Raw genomic sequence first — 22349 nt, 5'->3', positions numbered from 1 at the left:
AAAAACATATTCTCATAGTTATGCGACCGTTAGTCTCACTGAACCATGCGATTTGCCTATTGTCAGAACATTGCGACTTGTGCTGTGATAGCAGAAGTTCCTCAGCGAAATCGATTTTCCTATTTCTCTTAAGGGGTAATGTAAACTTTGATGCTCACTTTCATGGGCCTAAAATATTTTTTTTCGATACATCGTGACACCTAGACATAGGAAATTCGTCAGTTTGTGAAATTACAATTTCTCGACAGCTCTACGGTTTCTAACACTTTTCTTACATGTCGAGACCTGAGCATTCTTTACCGATTCTTTAAATTTTTCGAAAATTCTTACAAACTCGAAATTCTTGAAAATTTTCAAAAACAAATTCCTGAAAATAGGTCTTGCACATGCCGCCGCCACCTAGTGCAGTCCTGATGAAGTTTTAGGATACAACAGCCGAAGCTCGAATTTTTGATAGTCGTGTCATTGACATTTAAAGTATTCGACACTGACACGGTGGCCCTCAAGTGAGATAATATTTTGTGAAAGGGTACCTAAAGAGTATTGTTAGGAGTGATTGGACCTCGGAGTACTCAGAAAAACCGATCAACTACATTTGAGCTGATCCTTCGATAAAACTTTTTTCGATCAAGGACCACCGTTCAGAAGAGTCAAATTAAATGACTTACCCCTGTTCGTCTGTTAGTACGAGTTACGGAGAGTAAATAATTTCGGTAAGCTCATCAATGACAAGTTGCAGATATTACCGAAAACCGATCGATCCAAATTTTGAAATTTTGGATTCCAAAATACATTTTTTAAATCAGACAATCCTAGACCTGAAGAAGCTGAAATCCAATCCGACTCTACAACGATTCGAAATAAATTTTTGAAATCCGGAATGACGTAAAATAAATCAGGTTGGGTTAGGGTCGGACCGGAGCTTTTTTTACCAAGTTTGAGTAATCCGCTCAAAATTATTAACACTCTCTCCGCTGGTAGAGTGTGTTTCGAAACAAGAAATGCTTTCAAACTCTTTCATCGTGTTAAAATTTTGACAGTAAACGGAGTCATAACGAAATGAAAACGGAGATTTTTTTTTGTTTAGGCCAGTTCATGGTCGCATACGTCGCAAAAATGTATGCGAGTATGAACTGTAAGGTTTACATTCAACAAAAAGTACTCCATTTGAGAGCCGAAAGAGAGTGAGCTGTCAAGTAAACAAGGCAAAAATTGAGAAAATTCAATTGAGTCTCTTAAACGGAGTACTTTCTTGTTATAGGTGGAAATCAGGCTATAAGCACAAAACGCACTACACTCAGGCTACTCATATAAAAATGGAAAGAGAGAACCTATTTCATTGTTAGTTTGAGTGAACGAAGTGCTATTCATGCTTATCTCTATCGGTATCGGTGAATGTATGAAAATTGGTTCATCACGATCAAAATAACAAGAGAATTGTTTGTGCTTTGTGTGAAAACTCTATTGCGATTTCGTACCATTAGATCCTTAGGTAAATGTGTTCCAAACGTTATTGAAACCACACAATTTGTTCGGCTCTTATGCCTATCACACGCTTTATTTCTCATGAAATTTTAGACAAAAATATGGTATTTATCTGAACGATTTTACATTTAGATTTTATTTTTTAATGTCAAATTACTAAAAGCCTACAAAAAACATATAAATTTCGCCTCAAATGATTTACTTCAAAAAAGAAAGAAAAATTGACGAAAAGAATATTGAAAATGACTTAGCGGTAAAAGATACTGATACCTGAGTGAGATTAACAAAAAAACAAAAAACTGCAATTCAACAATCCGGATTGGGACTTTACTACATTGCCCACTAGATTTTACGTACACAATCTATTTCAAATTAATGGTTAGTCAAACGCGGTATTTAAGAGGAGGACGAAAACATTTTCGAAAATATACTTAGCATCGACGTTCACATGACATCAACGAGGCTGCTTCAATTTCGTTTGCTTTTCACGCTTGCCACGAACTTTCTCTCGTTCATTGGCCCGTTCTGTGTACCAATTTTCTTTGTTCTTTTGCTTGGTACCGCCTGAATTATTACCCGTCGCACGCAATTCCTCTCGTTGCTTCATCATTTTACCGTACCATTCTGAGTCCGTGTCTTCGTTACTCTTCGCACGCAATTCTTCGCGTTTTTTCATCATTTTATCGTACCATTCCGAGTCCATGTCTTTCGATTGCTTACGCATATTTTCTGATTCTTTAAGCACATTGTCACGATTTTTCCTGTCTTTCTCTTGCTTCTTTTGCGTCTTTTTCTGTAGATTTAAGTACTTTTGTGTCGCTTCGTCAAATAATTTTTGGCGCTCCGTCTGAATCTTAACAAATTTCTCATTCCGTACATTTTCATTGGTGTCCACAGCCGGTCCCTGGCTTTCCACAGCAGCGTTAAATTTGTTTTCAGCGAATTTTTGTCTTTTGTTCGTCGCACTGTCGTCTTTGTCGAAGTTCTTATTTCTTCGAGTGTCAGTCTGCCGAGAACGATTTTGGGAAGTCATTTTTGGAGCATCCCAACCCTGTTTTGATTTTACTTTGTCGATGCCTTGTTTCTTTGCGTCGTCAATGTTTTCACATTTCTTAAAATTGTAACTGGCAAACAGATCGTCCGAATTCAAATACTCTTCTCTGCAATAGTTCTCCTTAACCGGCTCCTTTGGTATATGTATCGCAGCATCATCAGCACCAGTCCAGACTTTTTTCTGTTTCACCGGGCGCGTCTCCGCAACATTATTTTCGTGTGTTGGGGAATGTTCATGACCAGCATGATGCAATTCAACCAATCGGTTCACTTCAACTTTCAGCGCCACATTTTCTCTCTCCAAATCTTGAATGCGTTGGGTTAGCAGAGACATATCCGGTATGACATTTCCATGCGATAAATTTACTTTCCAACATTGCGATGACAGTATGGCCGCTACGCCAATGATCAATCCGAACAAAAGAATGTTCGATGGATTCCACCACACAGATTGCTGGTCAGAATCGGTGCTACTGTCTAATACTTGCACTTCGTTATCTGTTGATCGTTCAACTAACGAATAACTTTGAACGGCTGCGATACCACTGACGTCGCTTCTGGTTTCTTCGTCATCTGCGTAGTCAATCCTTAGCTCTGGTGTTGCCATTTTCGGCGGCATAGGACTATGTCGATCGTTAATACTGTCACAATCACTGATTACCGATATCCCATCCGATAAATCACCATCAGTCCCATGATATGTCACGCTCAAGAAGTTATCTCTGTGAAGTAAAAAAAAAATCGATTTTTTTTTTGCTTGTCTTCTGATTCGTCATTTTATGATTTAGGAAAATGCATCTTCATTTTATGCTGGAACAAGATAATAAATTCTGCATGCATCGGCAAGAGATCAACAGCGATAACGTAACAGAATTTGCTCAAAGATAATAAAATTTTACAAAAAGTACATTTCAGGGGAATGTCTTTAAGTAAAGAGACAATAAAATGCAAATTGTATGTCACTGCCAGTACCATAAAATGATGACACGCTCATCTCAATTATGCAGATAAAAAAATATTTGTGACAAAAACGTGATCTTAACGACTTACGACACACAGCTGCTGCTGCTGCGACTCGATTTCGATGGTATTTTCGTGTCGTCATCGGGATGCTCGGTGATGTTTTCCACACCGCTACCTGGATGATTAATGGGATTGGTTGATTCATCGCCGAGAAATGTCCACGATTCGATAATTTCGCATTCGATTGGATTCGGTGCAGATTCATTGCCATTGTCGGCATTATCGATGTTGGCATCCATGGCAGTTGGTTGATTTGTTTTCTGAAAAGATACCAGAATGATTATGAGCAAAACGATTAATGAATGAGGAGGTGATAAATAAGGGATGTCACTGAGATAAGTTGATGGAGCGTTTTTTGTTCGGTCAAGGTGTGTCTGCACTTATCAAAAGTCCTATCCTTGTTTGAGTTAAAGATATTTTTTCGCTAGTGCAGATCAAGAAGCGTAGTGGAAGTACTTCGACAATATTCTAGCAAACAAACTGCTGTTATTAACGTGGTGAAAGAATCAAGAAGCCTTAGGAATTTACATGCAGACTACTGCGTAGTCAGGCAAAATGTAGAATACAAAAAAATAAGGTGTGAATTTGACACAGAGAGCTGAGCGTTTGTTTGCTAGATAGAGTATTGACTTCGAGAATTTGGTCGTTTTCTTTAAAAAATTTGCAAATTGGAACGGTAAATGCAATTTGCACCCCGGTGCAAATAGTCTAAAACACACTATTTGCACCAAATTGTCGGAACGTCCAATTTTTAGACCAGTTCGCACAAAAAGATTCACGTTGCTTCTGTTCAAACATTTGATTGGTAGGCCAGTTTGAACAGGGAAGATTCAAATTGCTCCTGTTGAAACAGCCAATGATGAGGCCAGTTAGTATAATGAAAAATATAAGGTGTTTGCACCCCATTGCTAAGCCAAATTTTAGAGGAAAGATTCAAGGTGCTCCCGTAGAAGCAACCAATTGTTATGTTAGTCTGTAGAGAAAGTTAACTGGTGCAATGATTTGTGGGTGCAAATAGTTTCTTATAGACTATTTGCACCCGGGTGCAAATGGTCACTTTGAATTTGAATTGGAAATATTGGGTTGGCGAATAATGAATGGAATGTCACAACGAGACAGTATAAATTGGCATAACTCATCGGTTTGTTGACGAATAGTATACGTTCGAAAAGATGTGCCCCGAATTACACGTCTATGTATACGTGAAGCGTAACATAGATTTAACGCACGAAATTATTTAAAAACAAAAAAAAACTCTCGCAGACATTCGACTTGTATATAATGCGAAATCTTGTATGTTTGGGCGACTAAAATGGTAAATAACCAACGAACCGTGGAATGGCTTCTTTATTGAAAAAAACTTTGCAAAAGAAAATATTTTCTTTCTTTCAATGAAATCCTATTTTAGTCTCGGGTTCAACAACTCTTTATAAACTTGCGACAGACTCACTGGACTCACAAGAAAATAAAACTTTCACTCGGTGGATAATTGAAAATTGTTGCCTGAACTAATTTCGTCGCCGTAAGATTCGGGGATTGATTATTAAAAATTGATCTTTTGTCCTCCACGTCAGGATTGTGATAAATGAAGTGAACTTCAATCGGTTTATCAATTTTTTGTTTTGTTTATAAACAATTCGAATTACTTAACGCGAATTATATCTGTTATCACTTTCAAGGTAACTCAAGGTGTTAATATTTAATAAAAGACAACAACAAATAACGTACATCTGATGGGCACTAACAAAACCGATAGCTGATGCAAATACGAACAATTTAATTGAAATCCACACACTTTGATGTGATCAACTGAAATCTTTAGTCGTTATTTGCACAAATCGCTCGTGAAGTTGTATTTTTGGTAAATATTTACGCGTGCATAATGACTGCACTTTTTCGGATGGATTAACTTACACAATTCACAAAAGACCTTTCTCCTCGAACGCTCGGTTGAAAAGCAATAAAACTACAGAAACTGACTATTTATCACTGTGTCGACGTTTCTTTATTTTATTAGTGTTGCAGATAAAGAACGAGTCATTTTAGTGCGAAAAATGGTACTCTCTCATGGAGTATCTTCCTAACTACGTAGTTTTTATTATTTATTTACATTTTGCGCAAAAGAAAATGTGTATCACTCATTCGTATTCGTATGTACAAAAATACTGTCATCGATTCAATGCTGCCAGTCATTTTCAAGTTAGCTCGTTGTATACACGCTAGCATTTTTAGAGTACAAACTTTTGGTTTCTTTCGATGACCTACGCTATTCAAACTCACTTAGTTCTAGATTGAGAATAAGGTTCGGATTGACGCGTTTAAGTTCAGATGAATCGGAAAGCTGTTTTTGAGCTGAGACTGAATTTTAAATTGCAGGGAACTACGTGTACGTAGATCTCAACCTGACATAGTTCGACCTAAGAGTAATTATACCTAGAGAGGAAGTTTCGAACAAAATTACGTAAAATATGTGGTCCCAACATGAAATACGAAATGTTTGCCCTTATAATTAAGTTGGCATATCAGAAGTATCAGTTCGTCCATGTATTAGTGTAAAATCGTACGAAATATGCATCTTATGCAAACTGATGTTGGGGATACATATTTTATCGTACTAAATGCCAGTCTAGGAGTAATTGGTCTAAGGTTTCGACTCGAACTCTCACCGAAACTGAATATTCAATTTCTGGTTGACCCGAACGCTAACCTGAATCTGAAAATTTTCGGGTTAGATCAGGTTGGGAGCACGAAATTTGTACACAAAATTATTTTGGGTCAGACCCGAAATTCAATATTCAGACTTAGTTCCAGTTCGGGTCAAACCTGAAATTCTAATTGAAAAATCTAAGATCAGCTACGGGTTAAAATCAGTTTCGGATTGAAATCAAGTTAGGATTTAGGATTGTGAGTGCTTTGAAGATAAATCGGCCATACCTTGTCTCTAGACTTATTGGTTTGTTCCGTTGTGATATCTATTCAATTGTAACTTACAAACTCGCTCATTAATAAACTGCTGTAACACCCGATAAATAACTTTATTTCTTAACTAAAAAGTCAATAAAATGCATAGAAGGTTAACTAGCCAGAACTCTAATAATTTCAATTTTGATATTATGTTTATCTTGCATTATGCTGACAATAATTCGAAAATAATATGTCTGTCAGCACTGGTTTTGATGGTATGTAACCTATGTAACAGAGAGCACGAAGAAACGAAAATTATGAAAGCATAAAAGCCGTAAAAGCTGCATTCGTTTTTTTTATATTCCCAATTATGTCTGCAGGTGGCGCTTTTGAAATTTTGAACTTGGAGAAGTCCAACGGTAATATTTACATGGTTCTTTGGAACTACGTAGCCAAAGTCGTTTAATTTTTCAAAAACCACGAATGGTTATCTGTAATCGAAAACGTCGACGAAGATATACTATGAGCTCAAGGTAATATAGGTAAATGCTTTTTTAAACTAATAAAGTTTAGGCATGGGCGATAATGATATTGATTATCGATAATCGATATTTATCGACTTTTTTTATCGAAAATTATCAAAAAAAATATCGATAATCGATAATTATTGATATTTTGATAATTATCAAGATATCGATAATTCGATATATCGATATTTCGGTCCGAAAATCCGATATTTATCGATATATTCCGATATATCGGTATATTATCATGAATTGTCAGATAAATATCAAAATATCGATATTTTGATAATTATCGAATTTCGATATTTTGATAATTATCGATAATTTTTAAATTATCGATAACGATATGATTAATCAATTATCGATAATTTCTTTCGATTGATAGTATCGATAATTTTGAACGTCTCCCATCCCTAATAAAGTTAAATATTTGGTTGAAAATACTTGGATCAAAAGAAAACTCAACTAGCTGATGTATGAGGTGCTGGTGGGCGGCTGTTAAAATTAAATTATGAATTTGATTTATAGAGACGAATGTTATACTAGGTATTTTGTGAGTTATTGGGGATAATCTCGAGGTTTGAGAAGCTTCAATAACGTACTCGTATCGTCTCTTGCAAGATAAATCTAGATTCAATTCCATAATTCAATGCAATTAAGCGTAATCGAAATCTAGTAGATACATATTGTCTCATTATGCTTTCTTTATCCAGGCTAAGCTAAAATTAATTTAAATTTAACATAACTGCCTATCAGTGGCACCTATTATGAGACACTCATGTTTATAACAACAGAACGCATCGTATACCACCGTGGTAAACGATTGAAAATTCCTGGTTTTTTCTCGATTGCATTTTGTGTTATAGGCAATACCATCATAGCCGGTGTATATATAGCTATTGCTATACTGCTCATCATTTTGCTATATATGCACAAGTGGCTTTGTGAATCGAATTAGCGTAACAACAAATATTCGCGTACCAATATCGAGCTGCATCGACCCAGTACTTATAAGTTCCATCTTACATCGTCATTTAGTTGCCTTGCTGCATCATCTCATCCAACCATGATATATACTTATGAAGTAACCTTGCGACCTTGATCTTGAGAGAGTAGAGGCTCTATATGGGCTGTGCATATTATATCGTTGTTACCGACCACAGCGAACGTAAAATCGAGTACGGCTTGTGTGAAAATTGCTTTCTGTGTTATGGTCGCTATATCATATCGGAGAGTTGATGGAATTACGATTTTTTTTCCATATTTCATGGTGTAATATTTATGTTGCATCTGCACGCGGAATATGCAGCATTGTTCGACTGGATGTCATGGTCTGACTTTAAGTCATGATTGATAATTTTTTTTTTCTGCTTTCAGATATGATGAGTTTTCTTTTTTGTTATTAACTTTTAGTGATCATGTAACAAGTAATATTATACGTGGTCAATTTTGACTTTATGACACAATAGAAAATGTAATTCATCTGGAGGGTTTTTTTGCGTGTTTTGCGATCGATTATACCTGGTGTATATGCCTGGTGAAATGGGTATGTGATCTTTCGAATCACATGGAGTTCCGGAAATTTACTGCATTTTGTACGTTCATCACACTTAGCGACAATTAAATGTAAGTTTCGAGAAAAGCTGCAATTAAATTTCTTTCATTACGTTAAATGAATAATCAACCATAACAGCGACGATGGCATTAATCGAAAATCTTAAATTCAAAACATATCGAAAAATAATTTGATTCCCTCCTCTCACTCTCTCCCTTTCTCCATGGGATCGATATCGCGCGTTGTAGTTTAAATGTTCAATTTAATAACACAAACGTTGAATGTTTGTGAAGGAAGAAGAAATAACCGAAAACAAAACAAAACCGAAAAAAACACCAAAACGTATTTATGAGTGGTAATGATTTATATGAAACTGAAATATGGTAAGATTAATTACGCAGATGGACGACCGAAATTAGACGACAGCTGCACAGACCAATACGCTTCGGAAAGCGTGTGTTTTAAGAATGATATGGGTGGTTATGGCATGATTTTGCTCATTTTTGTACGGTTTTTCCAGACATTGTCTTAAAGAAAGACGTGGCTCTTTTGAGTATTTTTTTTGTTTCTTGCAATTTTCAGCATATTGTAAGCTTTCGTTAGAAAACTTCCACATTTGGTAAAATTCAGTTTTTTTGTGGGCGCTAGAGGTCATGAAGTAAAGGTCTAACAGAAGTGTACTAAGACCGTTTTCCATCTCTTCAGACTCTTGTGCGAATGTGAAATGTGCGTTCTAAAACTACCTACCGTCTGTTAAAAACAGTTGTCTTCTGAAAGCTTAACAGGGCCTACATCATTTTTGCGATTGTTTAATAGCAATATTCCCTAATTTCGGAAAGTTACTCATTGTAATCAGAAAAACTCGCTACATGGTCATATGTTCTGTTTGCGACTGATCCCTTTTGCGAGAGGATGCATTATTTGTTATCAACAGCAACGACGAAAATAAGTGTTGAATATTGAAGGTAATGAAGTTTAAGATCTTTTATCAATCTGTTGAAAATTATTAAATCAAATGAAGTAATAGAATCGGTATCAGTGAACATAATTAGGAAAGTCTGGCCGATCATACTTAAACTTACATGATAAGAATGTAATTTTGGTGGGTTTCGTTTGTTTCTTTCGTTTTATTTGTTCCACACGTATTCTACCACATAGAAGTAGTACCGTTTGTCTTTACGTTTCTTTAATTCCACACGTACGTGTGAGTGAAACGACACTCTTTACGCTTCTTTTCTTGAAAACATGTAGAACGATTTGGAACAATTAAAACTGTTAAAGAATGCTAACCAATTACAAATTTGATGGTTTTTCAGAGAAAATATAGTTATCAAAAAGCACTTGAACCTTACCACTTAAATGTCAGCATGATCTTCATTTTGCTCCATTTGCTTCGATTTTAAGAATGTGTAGGCCAAAAACTGACATTTAAGTGGTAACGTTCTTTTCACATTTTCTATCCATCCCGAACTATCCCACACTGATAGGTATTCCAGTTTGTTTCATTCCTGTCGAGGCGCCACAATTTTTCTCACTCTGGCAAAATATCCATCAAAAATGTCACTTTGCAATGAATTCGGTTCACAAAAAATAGAGCGCTGACATTATTGTAATTTTATTACGAATTGTACTAGAAATGGAAGCCTAGAAAACGATAATATCACCCTCTGGGAGATATTACTGCCCAGAAATTATCACTATGGACAATACTATGATCACACATAGTTTTGTGAACGATATTAGCATCGTCTGGGCGTTATTATCATCTTCCGGGCGATAATCTCATCTGGGCGATAATATTATCTTCTGAGCGATAATTATCGCTTATTTTATCAATATCATCTCTGAGCGAAAATATTGCTCAGAACTGCATAGTTTCATCTTCTGGGCGATATTATCTAACAATCGTTATCTCTCGTATCACAGTTCTATGAGGTTACCGAATGCCCGATCTGGCAGTTTCAAAACTTCTTGTTTAAAGCGTATAAACGGTAACGTCGGCTCGACAACTTCCGCTGCACAATTGAATGCTTTACACGCATTGTTGAGCGATCTACAGTATTTAAGATCAGTTTATTACGTAAGTATGGAGAGTCCAGACGTCCAGATACAATTTGGCGCATCCACAATGCATCCGGAAATACCCTCCTTCTGTTTAGTGAGACTAGTCCTCATTCTTCGCATCGTTCTTGGTATGGTCGTAGCACGTTTCCATTTTCTTGTCTGTTGATGTTGTCTTTGTTTAAGAATATGACGGTCTGCTTTTGTGTACTCTCTATTTGTTCTCTGTGAGTCTTTGTATACGGCGACCAAATAACATTTGCGTATTCTAAGTGTGCCCTCACCAGCGTTCCATTCAACAGTTTGGCATTGTCCATGTTCTGTGCCTTGTAGCACTCCCGTTTCACGAATCCAAGGTTGTTGTCGGCTTTCTTCTTAACCAGCTGTCTGTGCTTTTGGATCCATCATGACGCCCAGGTCCGGCATTTCTTTCTATCTCTGTTCCTTTGATGGTGTAATTTGCTTCGAAGGGATTCCTTTTGCGTGTGAAAGTCATCACCTTGCATTTTCCAATGTTCAGTTTCAGCCCATTGTCAAATTTCTACTCGCACACTGTGCTTTCTCTTCGCGGAGTATGAATTGAACCATCGAAGTGATCGGTTACCAAGTGGAAACATCAATAGGGAAAAGAAAAGAACTGGTTTGGGAGTTCACAGCATGTAAAATCGATTACAGAACTCTGAATAAAAATGAAAAGTCGCGTTTTAGTGTGATTTTTGATCTCGGCTTCGCCCTCGAATCAACAAACTTCACATGAAAACTGGACATTTCAACTTTTTATCCTTTTTCATGTAAATAACTGATATTTGAGCTTTGGTTTCCAAACAGCATTTCCCTAATCATCTTGGTAAGATCACAACGTTTTATAAATGTTTAGACCGTCGACTAAATGTTTTTCGAATTTTATTGTGCGTAAACGATCTGGTCAGATTCAGTAACCTATCTACACCTAATGAACGGTTTTCTAAGCAGCATATGTTTCACCTCTAATATTCCAATTTTAAGACATACCATAACCCGAAAAAGAAACCCTTAATTTGTTTCATTTTTATATTCCGTAAAAATTTATCGATGTAATTCGTGTTAAGCATATGTTGTGCAGTCTATCTCCGAGTAAAATATGTCAAATCATAATGATCAGTTCCCCTCTATCACTGCCACAGAATGATCGTTGTAATAAGCAAACTCCTCCTACTCGTTTAACAGATTACGTGATTTTGATTTCATCGTTCCCAGCTCGCTGTTGTTTCGAAAGCATTCTCTGCATGGATATTCTTTAAATACACACTTAATGACTACGTATCTATGACATTGAAATATATACATAAAAATTAGTTTTTGCTTTTATTTTCATTTAAAATCGTCGTCGCATCCAACGTAGTAACAAACATCACAAGAGTAATAATGTGTTTGTTATATCTGCGAACGAAATATAAAAAAGGTGTCTCGCAGGTATGTGTAATTCCTCTTCGTTCTCATAACATATTTCACTTCATAATATGCCATGGAGGAATTGGAAAACACATAACGAGAGAATTTTGTGTGTATCATAACATCCGTCCGAAAAAATCTTATTATGCTGAAGAAAAGACGCGGTCGCGTATAAGCATTTTTCATACATATAATAAAATCGCACCGTCGTCGTCCCATGTACTCAATGCATATATACGTCTACCTACCTATAATATACAGTACGTTTTTATGATATTGCAAATATATGCTTGCGCATATATATACCTAGGTCGATGAAGGCCCTTTTTGCATTTACAATATTATACACAAGCCCGCTTTTCGACGGATGATATGAAGTTTATTGATGGGGAATTCGAAAGAGACTCATTCAATATATTGAAATTGATTTGTATCGCGAAATAAAAAGCGAAATTTAACAACAATAATTCGCTCGATGCATTGCTATTTATAGAATTGGAATGGTGCAATGGATATCCAACACTTTTGTGTTGTTGGTGCAGTTGTTTGAAATTGCAAGTTTTTTTTAATTAGTTTAATGCGTTATATACTTCTCATACATTTCCCATTTTGAGGCCGTTCAGTTTCAGACATATTTTTGATGAAAAGACAGTCATGCACTTCCTGAAAGAAATTTTGATTTGACAAAGATTCGAAGGTAGCAACTAATGAAGTAAAAGATTTTGTAAAGAAAACTGTTAAACAAACTTTCACAATTATACAAATGGCTTAACGTCCTTTCATAGATTGAAAGCGTATTTACTATCAAATCTATTACTTCATTTGATCTAAGTATTTTCAAGTAATAGATTTTAAATCTTTTTACTATTATAAGACAGCATTGGTCATGGTTTGTCGTTTATTTCTGAAGTCTTTATCGTCATCGTCATCAGCACATTATTCAGTAAAATTACCCGAAGAGCGCACAATTCTACCGATCTACAAAATACATACCTCAGTTACTTAGTATATCTTGTAAATAGGAGCTGAATCCTTGGTTGAATCTTATCAGCAGCAAATAAGTTGATTTTTAAGTTGAAATGCATTTACACAATATCTCTACAGTTGTTGTACGACGACAATTCCGGGATTGCTCCTTTCATTCCGTCGTGACATATTTTCGAAAAGAAAAACGGGAAAAAAATTAAACGAGCAATAATTGAATGAACTGAAAAAGGTACTGCACGATCGTACACTTTCTATAAAATATTAAATTTCATAAATTCACTGGATTCGTTACCCCGCTGTCAAATCGGGTTACAGACAAGGGGAAGTGAATTTAGAACGAAAAAAAAAACAATTAGATTTTAACAACGTTGGCATTTAGTTGAATTAAACATTGTTCTATACACGGAAAATTCGTGGATATCGTTAAAGGCTGTGTAACTTATAATGTGGCTGCAGTTCTTATAATATAGCTGCAAGACTTATAAAAATATAGCTACTGAACGCATATCCTATTAATGTTGGTTATTTACCTGCAATGCGAGTTACACAACTATATTATAGATTACAGAGCTACATTATGCATCGACAACACATGTTATAGCTAGGATTTGCATATTGTGGCTGTGTACTCTATATCATAGCTGTGTAACGCATATTTGACGTATGAAAAATATAGCTGTGTGCTGCATATCAGAAAATGTATGGGACCATGCATTCAAGTTGTGATTCGTACTGACGCTTGGTCGGACTCAATGTTAACAGATAAAGAAAAATCGTAAAATAGCTTGGCCGATTTTAATAAAGCTTGATTGTCAGGTTATAGAAATACCTCTTCAATAGTCAAAATCCGTGGAAACACAGACGAATGAAAGTATATATCAGAAATTTCAATACATTACAAACGAATTAAGCCAAGTAACTGCTCCCAAATGTCAAACTAGGCATTTCACAGAAAACAATTGAATGGGCGATTCTTCACGCAGGCAGTCTCAATTTACTTTCTTTCAGAACCTGAAACAATGCTCCAATGACAACTCACCAAAGTAAAAATGCTAAATATGAAAACTACAGACTTGAATTAGGCTGTGTGCCTTATAATATAGCTGCAGAATTTATATTGCGGTAACAACGCTTCGAAATAGGAACGTATTAAAGCACAAGCAAAATTAGCACAACAGCAGCATAGGTGACGGTCGGATTCTCAGGTTAAGCATCAATGGGCGCGGTTAGTACTTGGATGGGTGACCGCAAAATTCATGAAAGTTTAGGAAAAAATTTTATTTCTCGAGATAGATTTGAAACGCATCTCACAGCTATAATATAAGTTACACAGCTATTTTAACTACAGTCTTCGCAATATGCATTACACAGCTATATGCCAAAAAATGGGGGTGCTAAGTCCACTTATAGATCTCATACGCATATTGGGATTTTCCGTGTAAAAGGTTCAGCAAATTAGTCGAATCACATATGTAATGTATGTACCGTACCTCCACACTCCGCACCGGTTAACCGTAACCATTACACTCTTTTAAAACGCACAACAAATTCGTTAAACTGTGTGTAGAAAAACCATATTAAAAAGTGAGACTGCAACTCAATTATTATTCGTCTCGAAAAATGAATGTCTACAGTTTGATTTGGTGTGATTTATTTAGCCCCATGGGGTAATATGTTTTGGGTTTAAACATCAATTTCGTTGTAGTTGTATAAAAGGATGGTTGTTCTGGTTGTTCTTTTGACAAAATGCCGACCTAATAATACGTTTTTATGATTTTAATTTAACATTTTTGTCATTTACATTATGAAATCGAATTTGAAAATACAAAAAGAAAAAAAAATCGAAATTTTAATTTAGTTTTTCAATAGGTTACCTTTAATGACAATCAGGAAAAAATGTAATTTATTATATTCCGAAACCAATAAATCAATGACTGTACGAAAAAATATTGTGTTGTGTTCAGTGTTCTTGTTCTTGTCGACGTTGTTGTATTATAAGATATTTGATTAAAAAAATGGATATTAATTTAATATTTGGGTTTGTTTGGATGTAACCGGGAAAAAAATGTGACAAATGTTTTAATTGAATCAAGTCTGATTGGTACAGATGTTTATAAAAACGTGTTCTTCATTTTCGGTATTTTACAATTTCGATTTCATAAGCAGCAGAACTAATATACCGATAAACCCATATTTAACCTTTCTCAAACGGCTAGCATATCAGTAGGTAGTTTACTATTGGATCTACTACTTCATTTGATCTAAATACATATTTTCAAGAGATATTTTAGAAAATGACAATAAAATATTTCGTCAAGATTTTTTCATTGAGATTTAGTACCGAAGATCGAGGTAACAATCCCTCTTTGGATTGATACTGATACTCTTTGAATACGATAACTCGTTGTTTCCTTGTATCCTTGTAACTTTGTCTCCAGGTAATCTACAACAGTTGTGGCAGAAGTAGCGCCACATGCAAAAATTGCATCTGCGTCAGATAATCATGCCCGAACGATAGTAAGCGGGCGTGACGCAAGTCACCTATCAAAAAAGTTTTAAATTTTTTTTGTGGTGTAGATTACCTCGAGACAAAGTTTCCTGTAACAGGTGAGACTCTCAACTTTTTTTCCTCACCTCTTCTTTCATTGTAAATTCAATCCAATTTGATCGATCATCTTCTGTCTTAAGAAAATATTTACTGAAATTTTCACACACAAAATTAATTTGATAAATGAAAATCTAGATTTTTTTATTCTAGTTCAAAATATCAAAAATTCAGAAATTATAAATCTAGATTTTCATTTGTTCAACAAAATTCTTGTGGAATCATTTTCAAACCACAGCAACTATCAAAGCATAAAACATGTCGAATTTCACTTTTCTCTTCTTGTGGGCGAGAAATTGTACTGTGAAATTGTGAAAAAGTCGACGTTTCAAAATATTCACTTTGACCACATTTTTGGACCACCAAAAAATTTGAAAAAACTTCTTTGGTGTGGGAAATTTAATTCTCGATATCATCCATAATAATATGAAATATTTTGTTCAGAGTGTTCCGAAAAAGTATCGAAAACTGAGATAGCCCAGACTTTCCCCGTCTTTTTCCCGAAAACTGGCAGGATTTCAGCTTGACACCCGAACGTTTCTTTTTCAGGGTACCAATAGCTATCCAAATCGCGTGCGTCAAGTTGTATTTAGTGGTGAAGTGGAAGGATTTATGGTTGTCATGTTGCACAAGACTAAGTTAGACAACATACGAAAATGAATTCACCTGAAAGTTTGGATCTGTAATTTCTCTGTTTGTTTGGAGTAGCAAGACAATTATCTACTCAATTTAAGTCATCTGTGGGAATTACAGAATTTCTAAAAATATGTTTAATCATTTACCTCTGGCAAGCATATTTTAATCAATGTCTCCAATGGGAAGAAGTACCAGAAGCCTGGGAAAATGCGGTAATTACATTGCTGCATAAAAAAGGAGACATAACAAAGCTGGAAAATTACCGGCCCATAAGCCTATTGTCAACACTCTACAAGTTGTTTATGAAAATCATTACGAAGAGGAACACTAACAAGTTCGACTTCTACCAACCTGTTGAACAAGCTGCTTTCAGATCTGGTTTCAGCACAAACGACCATTTGCAGGTGATGAGAACGCTTATTGAGAAGTGTCGTGAATACATCGACATAGTCTTGCTATTCATAGACTTCGAAAAAGCTTTCGATTCAGTGGAAACATGGTCGATATTGGACGCATTAGACGAATGTAGAGTAGACTCAAGGTACTCCAACACAATTCGATATGTGTACAAAAATGCTACTTCATGTATAAAACTTCATAAGAGCACGGAGAAATTCAGAATCGGCCGAGGTGTAAGGCAGGGTGACACTATTTCACCGAAATTATTCACGGCGATTCTGCAGAGTGTTTTTAGGAAGTTAAACTGGAGTAAAATGGGAATAAAGATAAATGGAGAGTACCTGAGCAATCTCCGCTTCGCTGATGACATTGTACCGATAGCAGCGAATATAGGTCAGGCTCAGCTTATGCTACAACAGTTAAGTGAAGAGGCAATCAAAGTTGGCCTCAAGATGAACTTATCGAAAACAAAAGTCATGACCAACATCAGGGACGATAGAGAAATCAAAATTGGTGACACTGTCATTGAACGAGTCGACAGCTATGTATATCTAGGACATAAACTGAAGTTAGGTCTCGACAACCAGACTGCAGAAATAAGACGTAGGATTGGTCTTGCATGGGCAGCGTTCGGAAAACTCAGACTAATTTTCAAAAGCAAAATGAATAATAGTCTGAAACGCAAAGTTTTCGACACTTGTGTCCTTCCAGTGCTCACTTATGGAGCGGAAACGTTAACTTTAACGAAAGCATCCGAAGATAAATTGAGAGTGACACAAAGAGCCATGGAACGGACAACGGAGTATGCTTGGAATAACACTCAGAGACAGAATGACGAATCAATGGATTCGACAACAAACCAGGGTCGTTGATGTCATGGAAAGAATAGCATCTCTGAAATGGAGCTGGGCGGGACATATTGCAAGAAGGACAGACGAACGTTGGACCAAAAAGATCATGAACTGGCGACCATATAAAAGACGAGCTATAGGTAGACCACCAGAGAGATGGACAAACGGAATTAAGAATATTGCAGGTACAAACTGGCAGCAAATGGCAATGGATCGTACGAAATGGAAAGAAGTTGGAGAGGCCTACATCCAGCAGTTTCAGTTTCCAGTTTCTATCCAACAGGCTGAAAAAGAAGAAGAAGAAGAAGAAGCATATTAACTGTTTGACCATTCAAACTATTACCTCATTTGATCGAAGATTTTCATAGATTGGTTTCACAAATCTTTTACTTCATTTGTTTTGATCATGCCTTTTGATAAGACCTCATTAGTTAAAGCTTGTCGTTTATTCTTGCTGTTGTTGTCGATAACATATGACAAAACCGTCTGTATACAGGTTAAGAGTCTGCCATATCCAGTATATATCTTCAAAATCTTGTACTTTTATAGTTTGAACACACGTTTTGCTGAACACAAAGTTGATCATTCATTTTTTAGAGTGGTTGTCGATCGAGTCAACTTGAAAATACGTCTTTTTGGAATGCTTAATGCGAGCAAGGCTGTATACTTTGGGGACCTCCTCAATGTACACAGCCTTGAATGCGACCGCATGAACACCCGCAACTTACTATTGATATGGCTATTCCTCGCATTGTGATTCTGTATGTTACTTGTATTGTTATTTGGAGTGTTGTGATTAAGAGTGTTATGATTAGGAGTGTTGCGATCCGCTGAGGGTCTGCATTACCTTCAGTGTTTATATACTTTGGTTATAATGTCAATAAATATTGATTTTTTATTGTTAATCGATTGAGAACGATAAAATATTATAGATCATCTTCAAGTAATAGTACTTTCATACTTAACCTCACTTTATTAATTTTCGTTAAATGTTTTGTTCATTGATTCATTTGTATGATTTTTTGTAATGTGGATGACCGTATGAAATGTCCTTGAAGATGATCTATTAGCATTATAGAAATATCTTGTTCCATCGAAATGGTCACATTGGAGACTGTAGATAAAGCCCATATACCGATATCAATTTAAAGATTGTCGTCAGTCTAATCGACAATATAATATTTTTCCCCTTCTTATAAAAAATTAATTAGCCATGATGAATGCCGTTCTAAACGCGATTTACTTGTCATTTTACGTATTAAATTCATTGTTGATAATAAACGCAAATGTAACCCTTCGATATGTTCAAAGTATAGAGGAGAGAAAAAAAAACCGAAAATTAACTGAACTTAAATATATTACAACCATTTTCTTATTACAATCCTCCCCTTTCGCATTTGCAATTTATTTTTAGTTTCCGTAATGTGACATATTTGCCCTTGTTTACAACTACCTGACGTGTGTGCCTATACTTTCAAGTTTGCAGAGTTTAAATAAAAAAAAAATTGAAAATCAATACGATAGCGTGTGCATGTGCAATTTCAGCTGCAACGCTTTTACACTTCCTGAGGATACTAAGTACTTAATACTACTTTTTGTTATACAACGGAGATTGTGATAAAGCTGGATAAAACGGTATAGGTAGAATAATCTAAATAAGGACTTTGCATCAGTAGGTTGTACGTATACGTACATAAAGTAAGTTATTGAATTTGTTACCTGTCCGGTTAATTTACATTAACAGAACGCTATTTACTCATTCCAACTTTTCATATAGAATTATCGTGCTCGAGGCTACAGAAGTTTATAAGCTCAAAGACTTCGTATTCCCTCTACATGACGACCTGAGACCATTATAGAGATGTAGAGAGTGTGTGTGTGAGAGAGAGAAACACATTTTCCTATTCCTTTTGTCTATAGACTTGATTTATTCACGAATAAAAAATTGGTTTCAATGAATGTGTCTCGAACTCAAACAAGAAATAATATGTCATGCCCAGGAGGTCCTTTATTTGCTTACAACAACAACAAAAACTGTAAAAGAATTCTACTCTCAAATCCATCCAGCGAAACTTGATTTTCAAATAAATTATTCAAGATACATCCTTGTCAATGTGTTCAATTGCTTCACATCTATCTTTGTTCTACCAGTCCTTTTTCAGCCAAAATCGAATTAGTCGAGCAAAAAATAAAACAATTAAATTAAAGCCCCGGTTGCTAGAATAACCCTTAATCAAGAATCGTCTGTACTACATTGGTTCGATTGGAAAGCCAATGAGGGTAGGAAAATTGCTTATGAGGATATGTTGTTTATAGGTGAAACAGAAAAGAGATATTCCAGCAATGAACAAAGCATTGATCAAAATACTCGTCGCATTCAGTGGCGAACATATTGAGGCTTTCCGTTGTTGTTGTTGTTGCGCTCTCGGTAGAGAATCACTTTCGTGAATACACGGTAAAGTGTACGTAATTAATCAAGGTGAATCGATGGAAATTATGATGAGACTGCTTAAGTTTTGTACAATTTGATCAATTGGTTATGGATTGTTTATATGCTACGCAAACCTCCATAACAAGAGAATTCATGTTGTACGGCGCTTAGCATTATAAATTGAAAGACACATTCGCGTTGTATATAGCCTTAAACTACAAAATAGTATACAATTATTCCGTCATTGAGTTTCATCAATTTATAACTCGATTCGGGTTTTTTTTTCGCCTTCATTTTTAACCCGAAAGTTTGTGTACCGAATTATCTAAGCAACTATTAAACATTGTAATATGTTGATCGGTTTTTAATATTTCTGAAATTTTTCCCATTTTCGAGTCAAATCTCAAAAAGCTGTTGTTCTAGACGTTAAAATGATGTTTGTGTTTGGACCGTGGTTTGAAAATGGTAAATTTGAATTTAATAACGTAACAATACCAAAATTATAAACGATTTAAAGAGTTTACCGGTAATTGTTTCACAATTATCATATTACAATCAAGGTAAGACACACTTTACGGGTTGCATTTAGATGATCAGTCCGATTTCAAGTAGATGGAATATAAACTCAAGTTAAGTTTGGTTTAATTTTCTGCTGTAATTTCCATGAAGAACAGCTGAAGGCGATAGTTTACATTACATAATCGAACAATAAACGATGGGCATTTTTAAGTTTTATTTTCTTTAAAAAAAAGTGGATAAACTCTTACTTGTCATAGCACAACAAAGAACATATTAAAAATATGTTAAATATGAAAGTTCTATCGAAATAAGTGAAAAATCTAGGTCTGGATATATTGATTACACCACAAACAATAGTTAGTAGTCAGCGCTGCCAACCAGGTTTTTGGAGCTCTTTGCAAAAAATTGTTGGAATTACAAACTATATTTTTAAAATAATTTCCCCTACAAATAGAAACTTACCCCCAGTAAACACTTAAACTGCAAATAATCTGCTATCGACAACAATGACAAAAGTAAGCCGTGATCCCCTGGGTACTGTGGTTTTATACGAGAAAATGTATTTTAAAACAAATGATAAACAAGATTTTTGGTCAAGTACTTATTGCACTTTGAACAGTGGAAGTAGTAGATTTAATCAGTATATCAAGCCACTTGCCACAGTGCGTTTGAATGAATTTTTGATAGAATTTAAATACTCTTTTGATATTTTAGGATAACTTGAATCAAATCATTGCTCTGAACAAGGTTCTATAAAATATTTTGATTTCTGATCGCACCATTTGTGTGTGGAAGTCAAGGAGTGAACGCTGGAGAACTGATTGAGATCTAATTCTAATAAAAGTGTTTCTAAACTGGTTCCATTTGTGGTATAAGAAATGTTGTTTGTGTTGAATTATACACTTAACATAATTCTATCGGAGTAGTCTTACTCACAGAGAAAATCGAGTAACCTTAGTTAGGATGGAAATTGTAATTTTTACTTCTCAATAAACAGCCGAAAGGCAAGGTTGTTTTTTACTGGAAGTCGGTGTATACGTTCTACCCGTAATATCCTGCAGCCAACCCACAACTTTTTTTTCGGAAGATAGTCTCCCTGCGAGGAACTATTATAACGAAAATCTTTTTTTTTTTAATGGGATGCATCTGGTACATTTAGTAATTAATCATACTAATAGAGTAGCATGCCTGCTTCTAGTCTTAAAAAAGAAATTTTTGAAAACAGTCTTTAACAGCTTGTAACATGGTAATCTTTTGTGTAAAAATGTTCATTTAAAGTACTAAATCGGATACCATCTCTGAACCGTTTCGTACAGACCGTTTTGAAAGATTTTCTATTTTGTGACTAGTAGAAGATTTGCAATTATGATCAGCAATGGTGATTTAACAATGGCTTCTTGACAGTGTCTAGATTCGTGACTATATTTTCGTAAATTTTCGCGAGTTTTCTTTAAATTTTTTTAATGAGAATTTGTCTTGAAAATTCGCGAAAATCTAGAAAATTGAAGATTTTTTTTTCGAGAATCTAACCACTTCTTGTAGACATTATTAAATGTTCTAAGATGAAACATCTATCTATTTTGTAACTTTTGAACCGGAACTTTTTGGAGCTTTGTGTGATTAGACTCAAGAACGCTATAAATTGACTTCTTCAACTATATCCAGCATCTTTTCTGTGTCCATCACACAAATCCACGAAACTCTCAATGTAATTAGTATACTCAACGCGACGATAATTCATCATACAGGCTTTAAATGACAAAAATACTCAATGATATATTAATTTTCTAAAGATATAAGTCGCACAACATCCATCATCAATTGATTGCGTTGCATTGAATCAGGTAGCGAACGGACCAGGCGATGATGTGAGTGAAAAACATTT

General features: G+C 35.3%; 1 protein-coding gene and 1 long non-coding RNA gene across 8 annotated transcripts; both read right to left on the bottom strand.

Annotated features, from left to right (window-relative positions):
• Window positions 1-1527: 1527 nt before the first annotated feature.
• On the bottom strand, window positions 1528-5743 carry LOC119077600. Of its 7 annotated transcripts, none has more exons than XM_037184807.1 (3): window positions 5357-5743; window positions 3589-3821; window positions 1528-3260 (listed from the first exon to the last, which is right to left on the bottom strand). In XM_037184807.1, the coding sequence occupies exons 2-3, from the start codon at window positions 3798-3800 to the stop codon at window positions 1940-1942; spliced, it is 1533 nt and encodes a 510-aa protein (XP_037040702.1). In that variant the 5' UTR covers window positions 3801-3821; window positions 5357-5743; the 3' UTR covers window positions 1528-1939. The 7 variants fall into 7 exon arrangements, with proteins under 7 accessions (XP_037040702.1, XP_037040705.1, XP_037040706.1 ...); XM_037184810.1 differs by having other exon boundaries at window positions 3589-3836; window positions 5362-5743; XM_037184811.1 differs by having other exon boundaries at window positions 5454-5743.
• A 4269-nt stretch (window positions 5744-10012) lies between these two features.
• Window positions 10013-13555, bottom strand: LOC119077599. Its single transcript, XR_005087837.1, has 3 exons — window positions 13426-13555; window positions 11545-11554; window positions 10013-10024 (listed from the first exon to the last, which is right to left on the bottom strand). It is a non-coding gene; the product is annotated as an uncharacterized LOC119077599 (long non-coding RNA).
• Between the last annotated feature and the right edge of the window lie 8794 nt (window positions 13556-22349).

Source organism: Bradysia coprophila, unplaced genomic scaffold, assembly GCF_014529535.1.
Source record: "Bradysia coprophila strain Holo2 unplaced genomic scaffold, BU_Bcop_v1 contig_24, whole genome shotgun sequence".
Taxonomy (NCBI): Eukaryota; Metazoa; Arthropoda; class Insecta; order Diptera; family Sciaridae; genus Bradysia; species Bradysia coprophila.
The sequence above is the reverse complement of the archived record's forward strand: the minus strand, read 5'-3'. Positions and strand labels throughout refer to the sequence as shown.

What these genes read in the sequence shown, in the direction of transcription:
- LOC119077600 (XM_037184807.1), bottom strand. Translation starts at nt 3,800, where the DNA reads ATGGATGCCAACATCGATAATGCCGACAATGGCAATGAATCTGCACCG. An exon ending in AGCAGCAGCAGCTGTGTGTC is followed by an intron (nt 3,261 to 3,588) that starts GTAAGTCGTTAA and finishes TTTACTTCACAG; the next exon opens with AGATAACTTCTTGAGCGTGA.